Here is a 16743-nt window from a genome sequence, read left to right on the forward strand (position 1 = left end):
GTCCTATACCATACACACTAGCCAGTCGATCGCACCGGAGGGTTGCGGTCACACCAGTCGCCAAGACGTTTTCCAACCTTCTCAACTCGTACGCTGCGATGCCTTCTCCCTAGAAGCTCCCAGGGCTAACTTGACGACAGCGTCCACAATCCCCACCGAGGAGGTCGCTGCTCTGCCGCCGGTGGTGCAGCGGACTCGCCCTTTTCTCCATAAAGGGTCGCCGAGATTTCTGCATTATACTCCTGAAAGTACGCCAACATACTGCCAAGTAACATGGCGCCTCACGCCGAGGTCGACTCGGCCTCCTCAAACGGGGATGGACATACCAACGGCCACCACCAGGCCACACCTTCTGCTCACGAGGACCTGTTCCAAGTAGAGTCGCCCAACGTCGTCTATACCGACTCTGAGATCCGGTCAAAGTACACATACCGCACCACTAGTGTCACCAAGAATGCCAGCGGCAAGTTCGTGGCCACTCCCAAAGAGACGGTCTACGACTTCAAGGTAGACCGCAAAGTCCCCAAGGTCGGAATGATGCTTGTTGGACTGGGTGGTAACAATGGAACTACTGTGACCGCTGGTATCCTTGCCAACCGCCGAGGTCTAGTCTGGGAGACACGTGAAGGACCCCGAGCTGCCAACTATTATGGTTCAGTGATCATGGGGTCTACTATGAAGCTTGGTACAGAAGCAGAAACCATGAAGGACGTGAACATCCCTTTCCACGATGTTCTGCCCATGGTACACCCGAATGACCTTGTTGTGGGAGGATGGTGAGTTGTCCGTAAAGCTGTTGACCCTCGCCCCTGAACCATACTTGGGCCAAGTGGCCATCACTCCAGAGAACTTCAAACTACACATAGCCCAGAGATGTTGGAGACAACGTTTTTCTTGGTATGCCGCTAATCTGGTCCAATTAGGGATATCTCTGGCATGAACCTTGCTGAGGCCATGGACAGGGCTGCAGTCCTGGAGCCCACTTTGAAGGCCCAAGTCAAGAAAGAGATGGCTCAGATGGTCCCGCTTCCTTCCATCTATTATCCTGACTTCATCGCTGCCAATCAAGAGGACAGGGCCGACAATGTCATCGAGGGAAGCAAAGCTTGCACTGCGCATGTAGAAAAGCTCCGTAGCGACATCAAAGACTTCAAGGCAAAGAATGCCCTTGACAAGGTTGTCGTTCTGTGGACTGCGAACACCGAGAGATACGCCGACATTATCCCCGGCATCAACGACACAGCTGACAACCTCCTCAAGGCTATCGAAGATGGACACGAGGAAGTTTCTCCTTCAACGGTTTTTGCAGTCGCTTGTATCCTGGAAGGCGCACCTTTCATCAATGGTTCACCCCAGAATACTTTCGTGCCTGGCGCGATCCAGCTTGCCGAGAGACACAACGCTTTCATCGGTGGTGACGACTTCAAGTCTGGCCAGACCAAGATGAAGTCGGCTCTGGTGGACTTCCTGATCAATGCTGGTATCAAGCTGACCTCGATCGCTTCATACAACCACCTTGGCAACAATGACGGCAAGAACCTCAGTTCTCAGAAGCAGTTTAGATCCAAGGAGATTTCAAAGTCCAATGTCGTGGACGGTATGGTTGAGGCTAATACGGTCCTGTACAAGAAGGGCGAACACCCCGATCACACCGTTGTCATCAAGTACATGCCTGCTGTTGGCGACAACAAGCGTGCCTTGGACGAGTACTATGCGGAGATTTTCCTTGGCGGCCACCAGACGATCTCGATCTTCAACGTCTGCGAGGACTCTCTACTTGCTTCGCCGCTGATCATCGACTTGGTTGTCGTAGCTGAGATGATGACTCGTATCCAGTGGAAGGCAAGCTCCCGCAATGGTGCCGAGACGAACGAGTACAGAGGCTTCCACAGTGTGCTGAGCATCCTGAGCTACATGCTCAAGGCGCCACTGACACCCCCTGGTACTCCCGTCATCAATGCTCTTGCTAAACAGCGTGGCGCTCTCACCAATATCTTCAGAGCTTGCGTGGGCCTTGAGCCGGAGTCTGATATGACGCTCGAGCACAAGCTGTTTTAATGTGGATCCTCGTGAACCTCAGAACCTAAGCATGCTTCCGCCCTTCAAGTCGTCTGACAATCCTCTTCGTTTCTGTGCTGGCTTTTACGATTCTCAACGGTACCCCATCCTAGGATCACAACATCCAGGACCCCAAAAGCTACACCACTCGTTACTACAATGAATAGACGTGCTGTTCAAAGTTGTCAAAACTCTGTCGGGTGAAATTTCATGTGTGCTGATTCCGTACTTGGCGCTATCGATGCGCTATTAATCACAGAGTAGCCTAGAAATATTCTACTGACATTATCCTCATCCGCCGCTGACATCGTGGATGTGGTGGTGCTAGGCGGTGATAGCTACCTAGGCAGGGATGAGACAAGAATCTCTAAGTATTGGTGGTAAAACCCCCACCCTCTGATATATCGGCACAGACCGTACGACCCTTTATTTTGAAGCTCTGTGATATGATTACTAGCCAATCTTATACTAATACTTCTCCTTCCTAGCTGAACAGTTCCTCTGTCTCTGCTCAACAGTCTACAAGCTACCTTGACGCCGATATCCACTAATTGCAATAGCAGCCTTGCGTGCTCCTCCAGCGGCTCAAAGTGGCCTTTCCTTGTTGTATTTGGCGACATTGTCTTGCTCAACATGAAACTAGTTTTTTTTGACCGTATTGTCGTCGCAACTTATGTCCAGACAACCACGATGTGAAGGAACCCTTCAACCCATTAGACGAAACAATAACAATGAGGTAGAATATCCTCTCATCCCACCCTAGCTTATCGTCTGCGCTTGCCACAATCGGAGGGCCGTAGATATACACCAGTGAACAATCGACGGGCTGTAGATGAGATATCCTACGGACAATCGCCAGTGATAGATAATACAAACCCAGTGAACAATCGAACGCACTTCTATAAAAGTTCGGCCAACGTAGGTGCAACACATACTCACCTCATCACCTGCATCACCACTTGGTGGTTGTCTAGCCGAAAGGCACGCGAGAAGGCAAGGGCCTACCGGGCGCAGGGAGCAACGAGTATCGTCGCGATGTGACTTGTTGCACGCGTGTCACTCAGACGACTATATCTCACTTGCGGGCACAGCTCGGATTTCCCTACTTACATACAGTCATTGTTGTCACTTCCTTCCCTCTTCTTACGTGGACCAGCACTTGAGCCTCCACACAACACTCATTCCCCCAAATACCAAACAAACCCCCCTTCCAACCATCAACCACTGCTCCGATCGTTTGTGGCAGGAAAAAGCAATTATTCTTCAACTACCGGGTAAACTACAAACATCTCCAAGTAAGAACACCCACGTTTCCCCTCTCAGCACCACGCTTGGGCACAACTGACCTGGTGCCACCACCTAGTTTACTGCCGAAAACCATCCATCACCATGGCGCCCGCTAAGTGGACTGAGAAGGCCGAGCGAGACCTCCTTCTCGCCATTCTCTGGAGCAAGGCTGGCAAGCAGCCTAGTGAAATCGGCAAAGGCGTCGCGTGGAGCGACGTTGAAGACAAGATGAGAGCTTGGGGCTATGAAACTGCTACCTCGGGCGGCCTCAGGTAAGTAACGCGCCTTTCCTTGGCTTTCCCCGAGTCGCGGCTTCGATATTTACCTTCCCTGTTTCCATCCATTCTTACCCACTTCACCTACCTAATTGTTTTTCAACTGCATTCCCTGCCCCGTTGCGTCGTTCAGGGAGTTGGTCGCCCATCTATCTCACCCCAACACAGAGCGGGGGTGGGAGTTGGTTGTATTGTCTGAAATACCATGGTTGTTGCCGTGGCAGGCTTGTGCCCTTCCTATCGTTACACTATCAACGCGCTTCCTTTACCAAAATGGTCATGGACGTTGATAACTCTCCTTACACCGCCCTGCTGCACAAAGTCAATACACCCATCCCCTTAATGATCGTGACGACAGACTCTCACCAACGTGACAGTCAGCGCTGGGGCAAACACATCGTGAAGATCTTCGATAGTGCCGCCACTGGCACCGGCGCCGCAGGCAGTAGCAGCAGCAACGCTGCCCAGTCTACCCCCCTGAAGCGAAAGACCAAGGCAGCGGCCGTCCAGAGCGAGGATGGTGAGGATGTAGAGGATGAGGCGACTCCTGCTAAGAAGCCTCGCAAGACCGCTCCGAAGAAGTTGGCTAAGCAGCCCGCCACTGCCGCTGAGGAGGAGCTGGAGCTCGACGGTGAAGGCGAGATATAACCTCCTTCGCCCAATGCAATGCACCTTTTCAACTGCTGAGCGGTCCTGATGTGGTGGAGTTACAGACAGTTGCGATGAAGGGGTTGGAGACAAGAAATTGTGTATCACAAATCAGGGACATCGTTCTGGGCGTCCTGGATCATGACGATTGTGTTCTTGGCTACGGACTTGGTAGACCCTCGCTTTTGAAGTCAATGGACCATGAGTACCACATAACCAAACCTGTCCATGTGATTATGAAAAGATGATAGTACATTGTTTACGCAACCATTTGAAGACTAATATTGCGGTCATAGAACCATGCAGACAGAAGTTCATGGGTGCCACTCATCCGTGGCTTCGCCTGTTATCTCATGAACATATTCAGATCACTCCCCTCCCGAGGTCTCCTCGCCTTCAAGTGCCTCATGATCCATCATTCGCCGGGCTAGCCTAGTGGTTTGTCCAGCAAGTACGGTGTCATGGTAAACAGTGTTAGCGTTCTCTGGCCTCCAGGTCGTCAAGAGAGGGCTCCATTCGCGCCACACAACGCCGGGGCTCTTGAGCCCGGTCTGCTCACGTATTGTAGAGATTATGCAGAAGTCCGAGGTACAGTCTCTTCGAACTTCGAAGTGAGCGCTGCACCAAGCTTGCGAGCCACATCGGGATTGGTCACTTGCAATGTCCACATGCCCCGGCTTGGGCTCTATAAATGTACACCAACCGGTGGTATTCAACCGAACCGTCGTCCAAAAGCCAGGGTGCCGCCAACGGCCTTACCCACGACATACCCGGCATACACACCGCATAATATCGTGATGGGCCACTTCTGCCATTCGCGATCCCAGTCTAGGGGGATCGGGACGGCTCCAAGCCACGCGCCCAAGCAACCTCCAACCAAACCACCAAATGTCTCGTCGAACGGCGCCCGGGCGCCGAGGATCTCTAGCCACGAGTTCTTCGTAACGCCATGGGTGTAGAATAGCGGGAACAAGCCCAGCAGGGAGAGATGAAGAGAGCACAGAAACGTATTCGGGAGGTGGGTCAGGAGCGGCGCGCCGAAGAGCACGAAGATGAGGTGGAGAGCGCAGGCGGAGAAGGTCGAGAGGAAGAGTGCGGCTGTCGTTGTCTGCCATGCTGTTGTCAGACCACATCTATTGACAATGGGGTTGGGGTGCCAGCAGCGTTGTACTTACCACGGCGATGTTCGAGCCAGAGCCCTCGGCCGCTGGCTTCTTCTTCTCACCGGGGCGGGGCTTCTTGGGAGCTTTCGCAGCTTGCGCGCCGGCCGGTGGAAGACATACGATGGCGTAGGCTACTTGCATGGCCAGGACGACGGGCAAGGAGTTCCACATGGTTGCGACTGGGTCCAAGACAAGAGCATTGAACCTGACCAAGAAGAAGGCGACCAGGAGGACAGGGTGGACGTGGCGGGCTGCTTGGGCCTGGGAGGACGAGAGGATAGAAACCGGTTTGGAAGCAGCTTCGTTTTCGACCGATTTTGAAATTTGAGATGGCCCGGCCTTGTCGCCGGGCGCAGACATCGTGACGGGATCCAGTAATGGCATTATGGTGTTGAAGCGAGGATCATGCTAGCTGGCACAGCTGGGTGTTGTCAGGAACAATCCCAGGGGCCACGAAAAACAGCGATAGCGATAGGTGGTGGTGCACCGCGTCACTGGACGGGCGCTAACCGGGGGTCCAAGCCGGGGCGGCACCGCGTCTGGGGAGCTTGAGTGGGAGCCCTGGAGCTTGGGAAGCTTCAGCTCACTACGACACATATATGCTGCGCACCGTTGTCCAATGTTCGTGGTACACCACAAAGAAAAAGAGGTCTCTCAGTTTGCAGTCAGACTTGAGGCTATCATTCCGCATGTTGAGGCTGCGCCAATTGCCACCTATGGCGTGCGGGTCGAATCCTACCTTAGGTAGTCAGGCTCTGGAGGTCGTCCCCCTTGTGCGATGCCCTTGTAAGCCGGTTCCAATATCAACCCAAGACGTACTACTGTATTCTGTCGATAGCCCATGTTACTGTTTGCAAGCTCTTCTGTTCAGCACTCCCAACTCTTAAACCTGCTCTGCAGCCTTAGGGATCAGGTTCCGTAGGGACAAATCGTAGATGACATCCTCCACCTTCTTGACGTGATACTTGACCGCATCAATCCTCTTTCGTACAATGTCATTCTTCAGGTTGAGGAGTTGGAAGCCTGCGAACAGGTCCTTGATGAACTGGCTGATCCGGACTGTGAGGTCGATGTTGCCCATCGTGACAGAGTTCATGGCCAGGCGGCTAAGCTCGTCGGTGAGGTCAGTCAAGGCGAGAATGTACTCCTCAATAGTGATGTGGAAGGCATCACGGTCTTCAAGGTTGACAGGTACTATGTAGAGGCCCAGTCAGTGGACAGCAGTGACAGCGATACAGATGAAGACATACCCTTGAGAATCTCGCCGATCTCTTCGATTCTAAGCAAACGGCCGAGCTCACTGGGCTTCGACTCGCTACTCAGGCCACCGAGCCATGCCGTGATGAGCATCACGTAGATGAGGTTCTGCACGGCGCTTCTCCATCGGAAGTTGTATCTGCTTGCTGTGAGGAGCCGAGCGTTGGTACCAGAAGATCGCTTCCACTTACTTGTAGTACGGGTAGTTGGAAGCAAACTTGTTGAGCTCGCCAATGCTTTCGATCGCAGGCTTGATGCCCTCAGATTCGACCTGGCTCAGAAGTGGCCCGACTGTGTATAGGGTGAGTACTTGTTCTCAACGTCCGTTGTATGATATATCACACTCACGTTTCTGGAGGGGTGTGGCATGGATACGGCTCAGGTGGCCCTGGGCGGTTGATATGTGACGGTTGAACCCAGTGATGATCTGGGTGAGCTTGTCGCCCACTTCGGTCTGCTCCTCGGCATGGGCCTGGAGATATTGAAAGATCTTGGGATCGATCATGGTGTTGGTGTTGTCCGCCATCTCGTCAATCGTCAATGTGTTTGCTAGGGCAGAGTTGTTGCCGGTGTGAGTGTTCACACGAGGCAGTGGGCTGGACAGAGTTTTTACGGCTCTTTTTGCGACCAGATCATGCAGGGAAGCTACTGTTTGTGCTCGAAGACAGTCATATGCACCAGAGGTACGGACGCGCTCATGAACCTTCTATTTCGACAAACGCAGCATGTTTAACTACTCTATTGCAAAAATTTGCTGACCTTGTTCCTCGCGCTCACGGATTTCCAATGATCAAATACTCGTCTCTACGCATCACCACAAATTTAACACACAGCTAGAGCCGTCGTTCAGAATAATACCGTGCTCCGAAGAGCTCTGCAACTGTCGCTCGCCAGTGTTCCCCTGCGTAAGGCTACCATCCACCTCGAGCTGAAAGGCGACCATGGGTAGCGCATCTATGGAGATCTACAACCGTGACCATGCAAGAAACATCTTCCTCGCACCCACGGACAAGCCGTGGATTGCAATGAAAACAAGGTTCGCGTCAGCCTGGCGGTAGTGTAAGGCCAGGGACACTGTGGAAGTGATCATGGGCAAGCCCAGAGGATCACGACCTGGAGGAAAAAATTAGATTAATCAATAGTTCGTTCCATAGAACGATTCCAGAGATTAAACTGAAAAGAACAGATACTACACTTGATCTAAGCCAAAAGGCAAAGAAGAGCTAAAGAGAAAATCAAAATTCAAAGACGGTTCAGGGCGGCCTGCCTTGCCTTAAATATTTGCACGAATCCCAGAATCGGCAGAATTCCCACCGCCCAATACTGCCAGGCGGTAGCCTAGCGGGCGGTCAGTGACGGTGGGGCCAGGCTACAGCAGTGGTGGCGGGCCCAGGTGGTTCCTCTTACCTAGTTAGGTACCAAGGTACACAGCAACTGGAGGGCCTAAGTGAATTCACCAGCATGATGACTGCATTGATTGAATGGTCTGTATATCACAGAATACCAAGCATATTCGATCTGGCGGATATCCCTGGAGCATTCTTGCATCTCCTGTGATAGGATTCAACACGATAAAATAGACAGACGACGTACGATACAACTAAGCGCAGGCAGGTGGACAGTCGTGTAAATTCACAAGAAGCTTGTCCATCCCGATCATTCAATATTCCATGTTGCAATCATCGACCATTTGGCGCACGATCATTGAGGTGTATATAATATTCCATTAGCGCCACTCTGATTTACTGGGGAACCTGCAGCAGCAGCTTGCCGGTCGACTTCCTGCCCTCGAGATCATCGTGCGCCGACTTCGCATCCTCCAATTTGTAATCCGTCGTGTTGGCCAGCTTCACGATGCCTTTCTTCAGCATATCTATGAGCTCTGTAGAATACTGCTCGAATTCCTCTGGCTCGGCAAGATATGCAAACAGGGTCGGGCGGCAAAGCTTCAGATTCTTGCCGCCAGCGAGCCTCATAACATCGACAGGCGGCACAAGACCGCTGGCGTTGCCATATGTGCACACAGTCGCTTTCCTAGCGGCCACCTCAATGTCGATATCAAAGGTAGCCTTTCCGACACCGTCGAAGATCCCGTCACACCCGTGGCCCCCCGTGATCTTCATGATCTCAGACACGATCTTCTCGGGCGGGTCTCGTGAGCTGATGACATAGTTGGCACCGTTCTTCCTTGCTTGTTCCATCTTCTCGGGCGTGCCCGCCGTGCCGATGATCTTTGCACCGACCGAGGAGATCATCTCGCAGAGGATAGATCCCACTCCGCCGGCAGCCGCCGTGACCAGAATCCAGTCGGTGGGCTTGACATGGTGTGCTTCTCGGATCAATGTCAAAGCAGTCAAACCCTGAAGCAGGGAAGCCGCAGCTGTGTGCGTAGTCACACCTTCGGGAAGCGTGATGGCCTTGCTGGCGGCCACGGCTTTGTACTGGGCGTACGCACCGCGTGCCGGGTCCAGGTACCCCACCCGGTCGCCGGGCTTGAAGCTGGACACGGATTCGTGGACTGCGGCGACAATACCACCAGCTTCAGCACCCGTGATCATCGGCAATGGTGCCTTGTATAGACCAGCACGGAAATAGCTATCTGGTGGTTCAGTTCCAAGAAATGATGAAACTTGTGGTTGGGGTAGGCTTACGTATCGATATAGTTGACACCGACCCATTCGTTCTTGACCAGAATCTGGCCATCTGCTAATTCAGGAACTGGAATATCGGTCTTCCATTGCAATACGGAAGAGTCACCGGTTTTCTCGATGAGAATACCTCCCATGGCCTTTGGAACCGAAGCCATTTTGAGACGAGTGCTGTGGAAGCTTCGTTGAGATACGGTGCGGGGCTTCTGTAGGCGGGGATGAATCGGCGCGTAGAGGGGACGATGAACGTGTTGTCGTGTGGTAGAATGTGAGTGTTGTTTGAATAAAATCGCGGGGATGGTTTTATTGCAAGTGTTTATGGATGGAGATGGGCCTTTCATTAACATCATACCGCGCTTTACGGTCTTCCCCGGTGCTGCACCCGAAGACCCTATCTGGAAAGCCGTGTGCAAGTAGCTAGCGATTTATATGGCGGGAGCTGCACATTATCCCCTCGGATTACAAAGCGGATTGGCGTATTAATATCCCGGCGTACCTACTTAACCACTTACAGCAGTGCCTTGACCCCAATGCAATCAACGACCGTGATAATGAGTGTGTATAGAGCTGACTAGGGCCAGGTCTCTGGTAACCTCGCTTGACATCGAAAGAATGTATTCGTCTACATTGCAACCTGGAGCTACGTGAGTCAATCCGCAGCTATGTAGACCCCTGGCAGCGGTCAGGCCACTCTGACGTTGAGCATCCCATAACAGCCACACCATTACAGGACTATAGAAATGTAGGACAATACATGATCCTGGGAGACATGGAGAGCGGGAAGGATTGGGTAGGACAAGACGCTGCATTCTAGGCTTGAATGCCGACATCCTTCAGCTGCAGTGTCACTTCAATGCCGCAACCGCCCTCTGCAGCACTGGGACCTGAGGAGAGGCGCAGCATGGCATCACATCACCAACTCAAAGTGTCCTCTTCTTGTTGATCCTCCTCGTATGTGCGGTTAAGAAGATCAGAGGCGATCGCAGTGATCTTATCCCAATAGAAGCGCGCGTGCGAGATTTGCAATGGGGAGCAGCAGGTTTGCATGAGGTGCCACAACGTCAAATGTTCTAAATTTACCACCAGCCCCAGGGATCGGCCCCCTCGCTGCCCCTCACTAGGGGTCCAGAAAGCTCTCACTAGAAGAGGTGGGCTGCCGCGTTGGAGGGGCGCGGGGCTCACCACGAGCTTCAGCTATGGGATGCGGCCGTCTCCGAAGCTGCAGGTCAGGTTTCCCAGCTGGGAACTTGCCTTCGTCCTAGGACGCAGGACTAGGTTCAATTTAGTCTTTGCCAAACGACATAGAGGCATATAATCACTGAAGAGAAAAAAATTACTTCACGGTACGTATTTCCCGAGCAAGTCAAATCCTTCCCCGGTACAGCCTCGTTGATCTCGTCATCGGGACCTTCCTTGGACATTCGCTTCAGCCAACTTGGTGCCCAACTGCTCGATTCATTCTTAAGCGGTCAGCTTCCTTGGTCTTGCTGACTCTCGCATTCTGAAGTGCCTATTTCTACAACCTGCCACCTGGAATAAAAGCGGCATAATGGCAGCGGACAAGGACCCCATCACCTGTCACATCCTCGACACCACTGCCGGCAAGCCCGCGAAGGGCGTCCGTGTAAAGCTCGAGGGTGGCCACGCGCCTCTCAAGACATTCGAGTCCCAGACCGACGACGACGGCCGTATCAAGTCGTGGCTGCCGTACAGCAGCGAGCACGAGGCTGGCGATGTGCCCATCTACACACTGGAGGAGGTCCTGGGCGAGGTCGACACCACGTCTACCTGGACCCTGCGCTTCTACACCGAGGCATACTTTGGAGAGGGCAATACTTTCTTCCCCGAAGTCGTCGTCACCTTCAGGGTCGCCAAGGGCCAGCATTACCACGTCCCGTTGCTGCTGTCACCGTACAGCTACACCACATACAGGGGAAGCTAGAGAACTCGATGTGCGGATGGGGGATTGAGCGGCAAGGAGAAGATCGTTGGCAAATTTAGCGACAGAGTAACACTCTGGGATGGCTTACGAAGCGTCAGGACACCTCAATGGTATGGCTGACGATTGCGCGATTCGATCGTCGAGTGGTGCTTCCCAATTTAGGAGTGAAGGATCTAGATCAGCCGCAATATCGCAATAGGTACTTGTTGGAAGCCACCTAGACATCTGGCACAAGTGGTTGACAGGCGTCGATATCTTTGAAGGCTGCCACATCGAGGCCCCCTATGCAAATATAATACCATCAGCAGGAAAGCAATGCTTGTGTGTTGAATATCCTTCTCAATGAGATCATTGGGTGACCGGTGATACCGTGCTGTCGCAAATATCAAATTTCGGCGGCTGTGTGATCTTAAGACAGTAAAAGAAAAAAAGGGACAAAACTTAGGGTACATCCTGACCAATCTTCAACGATGGAAGATAACGACGAATCGTCACAATATGTTTGCTGGGCTGTTTTGGAGTGAGCATCTTTCGTGCTGAAACCGCCGAACGATGTTTCAATTGTTGTGTATCTCTCTTCTGATGCATCCCCACGGGTAGTGATATACGCTGCCGTCGAAAATCTAGGCCAACCGTTGTCGAAACGTATGAGTCGATGACATCCGCGCTGTCAAAGCTGGGCGGCGCACCAGACTTGCTCCACGTATCTATTTCGCACAGCGGACAGCATATCATAACGATGGTATCTATTTGGGTAGTTCTTTTTTGGTGATGAAGCATTCCTATTAAACAGATAAACGGTGCTGGTCTAAGGACCATGCCTCAGAGATAGACCGCACCTGGTGGGCAGTATTTCCAAAGAGTCCTTTGAGTTTCATTTCAGCATATGTAAAGAGTGAATATAATATTGAGAGCATAAATTCTTCGTCCGATTTCCACTACAGAACGAACACGACGTACTGGTTGACTGAGACATTAGAACAATATGTCCACACAGAACAATACCCAATTTACCGCTAGTGGTATTGCACGCTTTGCCCAGAATATCGTTGCGTGCATGAGGAAATTCAAGGAAACGCTTTGCTACGGCATAGCTTTCGATATTATTACCGAGTATTTCGACGGACAAAACGATGGAGCGTCTATGCCGCCGGTGGAGCTGGAAGGCATGTCACTCGGTCCAGCAGCTGCTAGGAGAAGTCATCCCAGAGTGCGCGTCACTGCAGGCAAATGAATGTATTTAGTGCGGTGCGGTCTACTGCAAGAAGCAGAACACTTCAAGAGGTTGTCCGTCCTTCTTGAGCAACCACACTGGTCAGTTCAATCTTTGGACTGCGACCGGGTGGATACTGACTGACGTATCAAGACGACTTCAGAAACCCGCGTGCACATCTATTCTTTAGTGGCTCAGATCATGCATGGAATTTGACAAGACAGGATCTGAACATGCTCCGGGAAGACGTTTACGGAGAGACTTCCCATCCCTTTCAAATGGGCGTACTGTGGAAAGGACGTACAGGCTGCAGGCTGTACTAGGGGCAAACATAAGGCGAAACCGTAACGGTGCAAGATGTGCTTGTGAATCGATAATTGAATAGAGAGAAGGACTGCTGAAGTTACCATTCTGCGAGTAGATCAACTTGGTGTTTGATCTGCGAGTGACCCCCCCACAAAGTCTTGCTCGAGACAGTTGTCGACAGTTTTGTATGTAATGTTTGAAGCCCATCTTAGATTTTACCCTATCTAGCGGTGAGAAAGACCGAAACCGACTGTACAGGTTGATTGTGTAGTGGGGTGTGAAAACTCATGAAAACTGCAATCATGTATTGACATGATATAACCCATAAACTCACTTGCCAAGGGGCTGCTTAGAGGACCTCAATGCTACCCCCACCAAAGTGAATCAAGCCTTACAGGGAATGTCACCAACCAAACCATACAGGTATGTAAGTAAACGGCATTTCTCAATGTATCATGTACTTTCTTTCTGATCTTCGCTTATAGGCCTTCCTTGCCGCTACAGGTGTAAGCCGGGATGCAATAGTAGCCGTCACGTGACATCGTGAAGACTGACGTGCACTGTTACAACGCGTTTATGGTGGGGTGCCGAGACCTGGTCACGCGTTAAGTGCGTGAAGTGTTACCCAATCCCGCGTTTTCGCGTCCGTTACCTCGTTTCTGACCAGCCTCCTGGAATGTCTTGGTTCTCATGGGGTATGTAGACTATCAATGACGGTATTAATCACTATAGTGAAAAGCAGACGGAATTCTGCAACACCCACCACGAACCACTAAAAGATGGCCTCTTCTGAAGTGCAGGCCTGGATCCGACGCCTACCAGAGCCGCATAGCGAAGGCCTCTCGCCGCCATCCATTGTGTATCCAGAATCGAGCTACTCGTCCAGGACAACGAGGAAGCTTCAAGATGTCGTCTCGTCCTTACCTTCTCCAACGCCATCGCCCGATATCGACGGCACGTCCTCGACACCCCGTCGCCGCCGCCTAGAGGAAAACGCTGCGACAGTCCGGAAAAGGCCCAGGCATGAAGATCAACGGACTTCAGATCGGCGTGTTATCGCCTTGCCTGCGAAGTCCTCAGCTTCTCCGGGCCGTTCGCGCCCAAAGAGCAGCTCCGCGCGTCGCAGCCGAGGACTCAACGGAGCACGTAGCAACAAGACCACAATCTCGGTGTCGAGCAGCACCATGGCGCAGACAGCAAGTCCACCATGCGAGCCAAGGATGTCAGCATCGAGTATCGAAATCGGACGGGGCACAAGAACGGCTAGGCCATCATCCGCCTTGGAGACGCGTAGTCCTGGCTGGAGTTGGTTGAATCCCATTGATATAAGCAGCATCCCGTCCTCTACCAGCGTCTGGACCTCTTCCTCCTTTGCCCGTCACCGGGCCCCTCAACAACAGCAGCAAAGGGGAGAGAGCCAAGACATGTCTCGGGTTGGCGTTGCGACATCGACGATAACATCAAGTTCGTTGATCTCTAACCCAAGTCCGCTGCCGTCCAGCCCATGTCTGCGACAGCAACGGCAACGCCAAAGACAACCACTGCAAACGCGAGTTGCGAGGCAAGGGCAGCGTCGACCAGAACCTAGAGCATACAGACCAAGGACGGCAACTCTGTCCAGTCCGATGTTGAGTGTTCCAGATGATGATAATGATGCTGCCTTGGGTTGGCCTCAAGAAACAACAGGAGAAGAAGCAAACGTGACACCGCCACCAAATGGCGAAGAAGCAGAAGTGATGCCAGGAAGGATCGTAACCTCGATTGAGGTAGAGCCCTTCCAAGAGGCGCGCCCCAGAGAAGTCGCACAACCGCGACGCCGAGAAGCAAGCGGCGCCAAGCAGCAGCCCATGCTGGCAACAGCGACTACAGACCCCGATCAAGCCCAGCAAGACGGGGAGCATAGAGAGGAACGACCAGATGCGTCGCTGCGGCGGCGACTTACTGGTCAGGGAAGATGCTCCTTCAATGATAAGCATCTCGATCTCCTGTCGTCTGACGATCTCTCTCATCTCCGCCGCAGACTGCGGCACCGGCAGGGACAAAGTGAAATTAGAGAACCCGAACAGGTGGAACACGGCGTTCCAAGTAGTGGACTGCGTACAGCATCGGCCCGGCCGTATACCCCACCGCCCAATTATATCCAGCAGAGCATTGAGACTTCTTCTGTCTCGCTGTCGCTGGGCAATGATAAGCAACAAACCTTGTTCTTCACACCTTCCCTTAATACTCATCTTCAGCCTGTAACTTTTGACGATGCCGATACCAACACAGTCGCTGCCTTATGTTCATGGAACACTGCCGATGGTCGTTGTCAGAGCACGGTCAACAGACAGGGGAGCAGCAGCAACGAAGCTTACACTAACGACACGGATCAAAACAACTTCATCACCTTCATGAACCGCATCTTGTCACTGAGTGTGAACAGAGGAATACTGCCCCAAGAAATGGCCCATGAACTACAAGCCGAGACCCGACACAGGTTGCTTTCACCAGAAGATCAAGACAGCTTCATGCTTGGCCGATCTTCACGTCTTGGATTCCGTCCAAATACTGCCTTCAGGCTCGACGTCGTCGATGATGCCCCTGAGGAGGCCGGTCGGCATCCTTCTGGTCCGTCATCGCTATTGATCAATGCGCGCCATCTTCTGGCCGACTCTGGGCCCCAGGCCGCACTCATGTTCGAGCTTCGCTTTGAATTTGAGTCCCTCCAGGGCATTCTGAGGGCAAGCCGGCAGCTTTTTGGCGCATCGTTGGATGATTTGGGTGGTCGTGGTAACAGCAGTAGTCAATATACTGAGGACTGGGCCGCTAATGTACATTTGCCATTGCTTAATTTGGCTACGAGGTACGCCGCAACATCTGCGGCAAAAGCAAGCAGAAAGGGCAAGGAGGTGGAAGGGTCAAGGAACAAGGTTGGAAGGACAAGTGTGCATGTTTCGAAAAGCGCCATGATGCAGTTGCTTTCTGCCAGTACCGCAAATCAGCGTCGAGGAGAAACCTGCAAGTTGGCAGGGGCTTATGCATGCGTAGTGGCTTCTCAGCCACATAGCAAGTTCGACCGTAAGTTGCGGGATGCATTGGGAGAATTAGATTATGGTTGCCACAAGACGACAGAGCACAGGCGTAGGGTTGATGGCGCGCATCACAGAAGAGCTGGAATCAACCATTCCTCTACGAATCCGACTATTGGCGGCGTTCCGATACGTCGCCTTCCTATTGGCGCAGTCTTCTTAGAACTGCAACCCGGGCGCTGTCATCCACAGTGCCTTCGGTCATCAGGTCCATCGTCACCGTCGTCACCAGCCTCGCGTTGCTGTTTGGACGCCCGCGCTCGACTTGCATTCTGGGCGAGTGCCTGGTATGGTAGGCTAAGTGAGTTCGCCTGCCTCCAGAGGCAGCACCATGACGACGATGCTGCCGCGGCGGCCCAGCTATTGGGTACATCTCCAAGCGGAACAGGGGCAGCGTCTAGAGGAACATTGCCCAAGACACTTGCGAGTAGGCTGATACCTTTGCCTATGGTTGCCATGGACGGTGTGAACTGGTACCTGCTCTTTGTTGTACCAGACGGTTCGAGCCAATTGGCCGGGGATACCAATGATGAACTGACAAAATCTCGAGGTGTGGTGAGTAACCTTTCATAATCTTTATGTTTTCAGATAATCCTTCCCCCCTCTGGAAAGCTTTCAATCGCTAATGCTGCGCCTTTACAGAAACTGACGCAGCCCATGCGTATTGGTTCTACAGACTCCCTGGTAGAGATCTACAAGCTTTTAGCCATCCTGAGGGAGATCGTCAACTGGGTTGGTCGCGATTTCCGATCCTGGTTTGAAGGCCTACTATAAATTCATTTCTGGTGTTGATGGCGGCGCGGCGTCAAGGCACTTTTGAGCATTGGATTGGAATGCTAGTAATTGCATGCTTGGGAACCCCCAGGAACTTATAC

The 16743-nt window shown here is 52.5% G+C and overlaps 7 protein-coding genes across 7 annotated transcripts; 4 read left to right on the top strand and 3 right to left on the bottom strand.

Annotated features, from left to right (window-relative positions):
* Positions 1 to 273: 273 nt before the first annotated feature.
* JN550_001817 (uncharacterized protein) lies at positions 274 to 2058 on the top strand (the record flags this gene model as incomplete). Its single annotated transcript, XM_049313043.1, has 2 exons — positions 274 to 776; positions 924 to 2058. 2 exons carry the CDS (start codon positions 274 to 276, stop codon positions 2056 to 2058), a joined length of 1638 nt encoding a protein of 545 aa, XP_049175878.1.
* Positions 2059 to 3447: 1389 nt separating this feature from the next.
* Positions 3448 to 4268, top strand: JN550_001818 (uncharacterized protein; the record flags this gene model as incomplete). The annotated part of the gene is made up of 2 exons (XM_049313044.1): positions 3448 to 3617; positions 3845 to 4268. 2 exons carry the CDS (start codon positions 3448 to 3450, stop codon positions 4266 to 4268), a joined length of 594 nt encoding a protein of 197 aa, XP_049175879.1.
* Positions 4269 to 4980: 712 nt separating this feature from the next.
* On the bottom strand, positions 4981 to 5791 carry JN550_001819 (uncharacterized protein; the record flags this gene model as incomplete). Its single annotated transcript, XM_049313045.1, has 2 exons — positions 4981 to 5376; positions 5444 to 5791. 2 exons carry the CDS (start codon positions 5789 to 5791, stop codon positions 4981 to 4983), a joined length of 744 nt encoding a protein of 247 aa, XP_049175880.1.
* Positions 5792 to 6314: 523 nt separating this feature from the next.
* On the bottom strand, positions 6315 to 7214 carry JN550_001820 (uncharacterized protein; the record flags this gene model as incomplete). Its single annotated transcript, XM_049313046.1, has 4 exons — positions 6315 to 6625; positions 6682 to 6827; positions 6880 to 6979; positions 7037 to 7214. 4 exons carry the CDS (start codon positions 7212 to 7214, stop codon positions 6315 to 6317), a joined length of 735 nt encoding a protein of 244 aa, XP_049175881.1.
* A 1216-nt stretch (positions 7215 to 8430) lies between these two features.
* On the bottom strand, positions 8431 to 9494 carry JN550_001821 (uncharacterized protein; the record flags this gene model as incomplete). The annotated part of the gene is made up of 2 exons (XM_049313047.1): positions 8431 to 9283; positions 9340 to 9494. 2 exons carry the CDS (start codon positions 9492 to 9494, stop codon positions 8431 to 8433), a joined length of 1008 nt encoding a protein of 335 aa, XP_049175882.1.
* A 1391-nt stretch (positions 9495 to 10885) lies between these two features.
* Positions 10886 to 11278, top strand: JN550_001822 (uncharacterized protein; the record flags this gene model as incomplete). The annotated part of the gene is made up of 1 exon (XM_049313049.1): positions 10886 to 11278. The coding sequence occupies one exon, from the start codon at positions 10886 to 10888 to the stop codon at positions 11276 to 11278; it is 393 nt and encodes a 130-aa protein (XP_049175883.1).
* Positions 11279 to 13576: 2298 nt separating this feature from the next.
* Positions 13577 to 16642, top strand: JN550_001823 (uncharacterized protein; the record flags this gene model as incomplete). Its single annotated transcript, XM_049313050.1, has 2 exons — positions 13577 to 16423; positions 16511 to 16642. The coding sequence occupies 2 exons, from the start codon at positions 13577 to 13579 to the stop codon at positions 16640 to 16642; spliced, it is 2979 nt and encodes a 992-aa protein (XP_049175884.1).
* Positions 16643 to 16743: the final 101 nt, after the last annotated feature.

The sequence above is a fragment of the Neoarthrinium moseri genome (assembly GCF_022829205.1).
Source record: "Neoarthrinium moseri strain CBS 164.80 chromosome Unknown scaffold4_Wmoseri_CBS_16480, whole genome shotgun sequence".
NCBI classification, from domain to species: domain Eukaryota; kingdom Fungi; phylum Ascomycota; class Sordariomycetes; order Amphisphaeriales; family Apiosporaceae; genus Neoarthrinium; species Neoarthrinium moseri.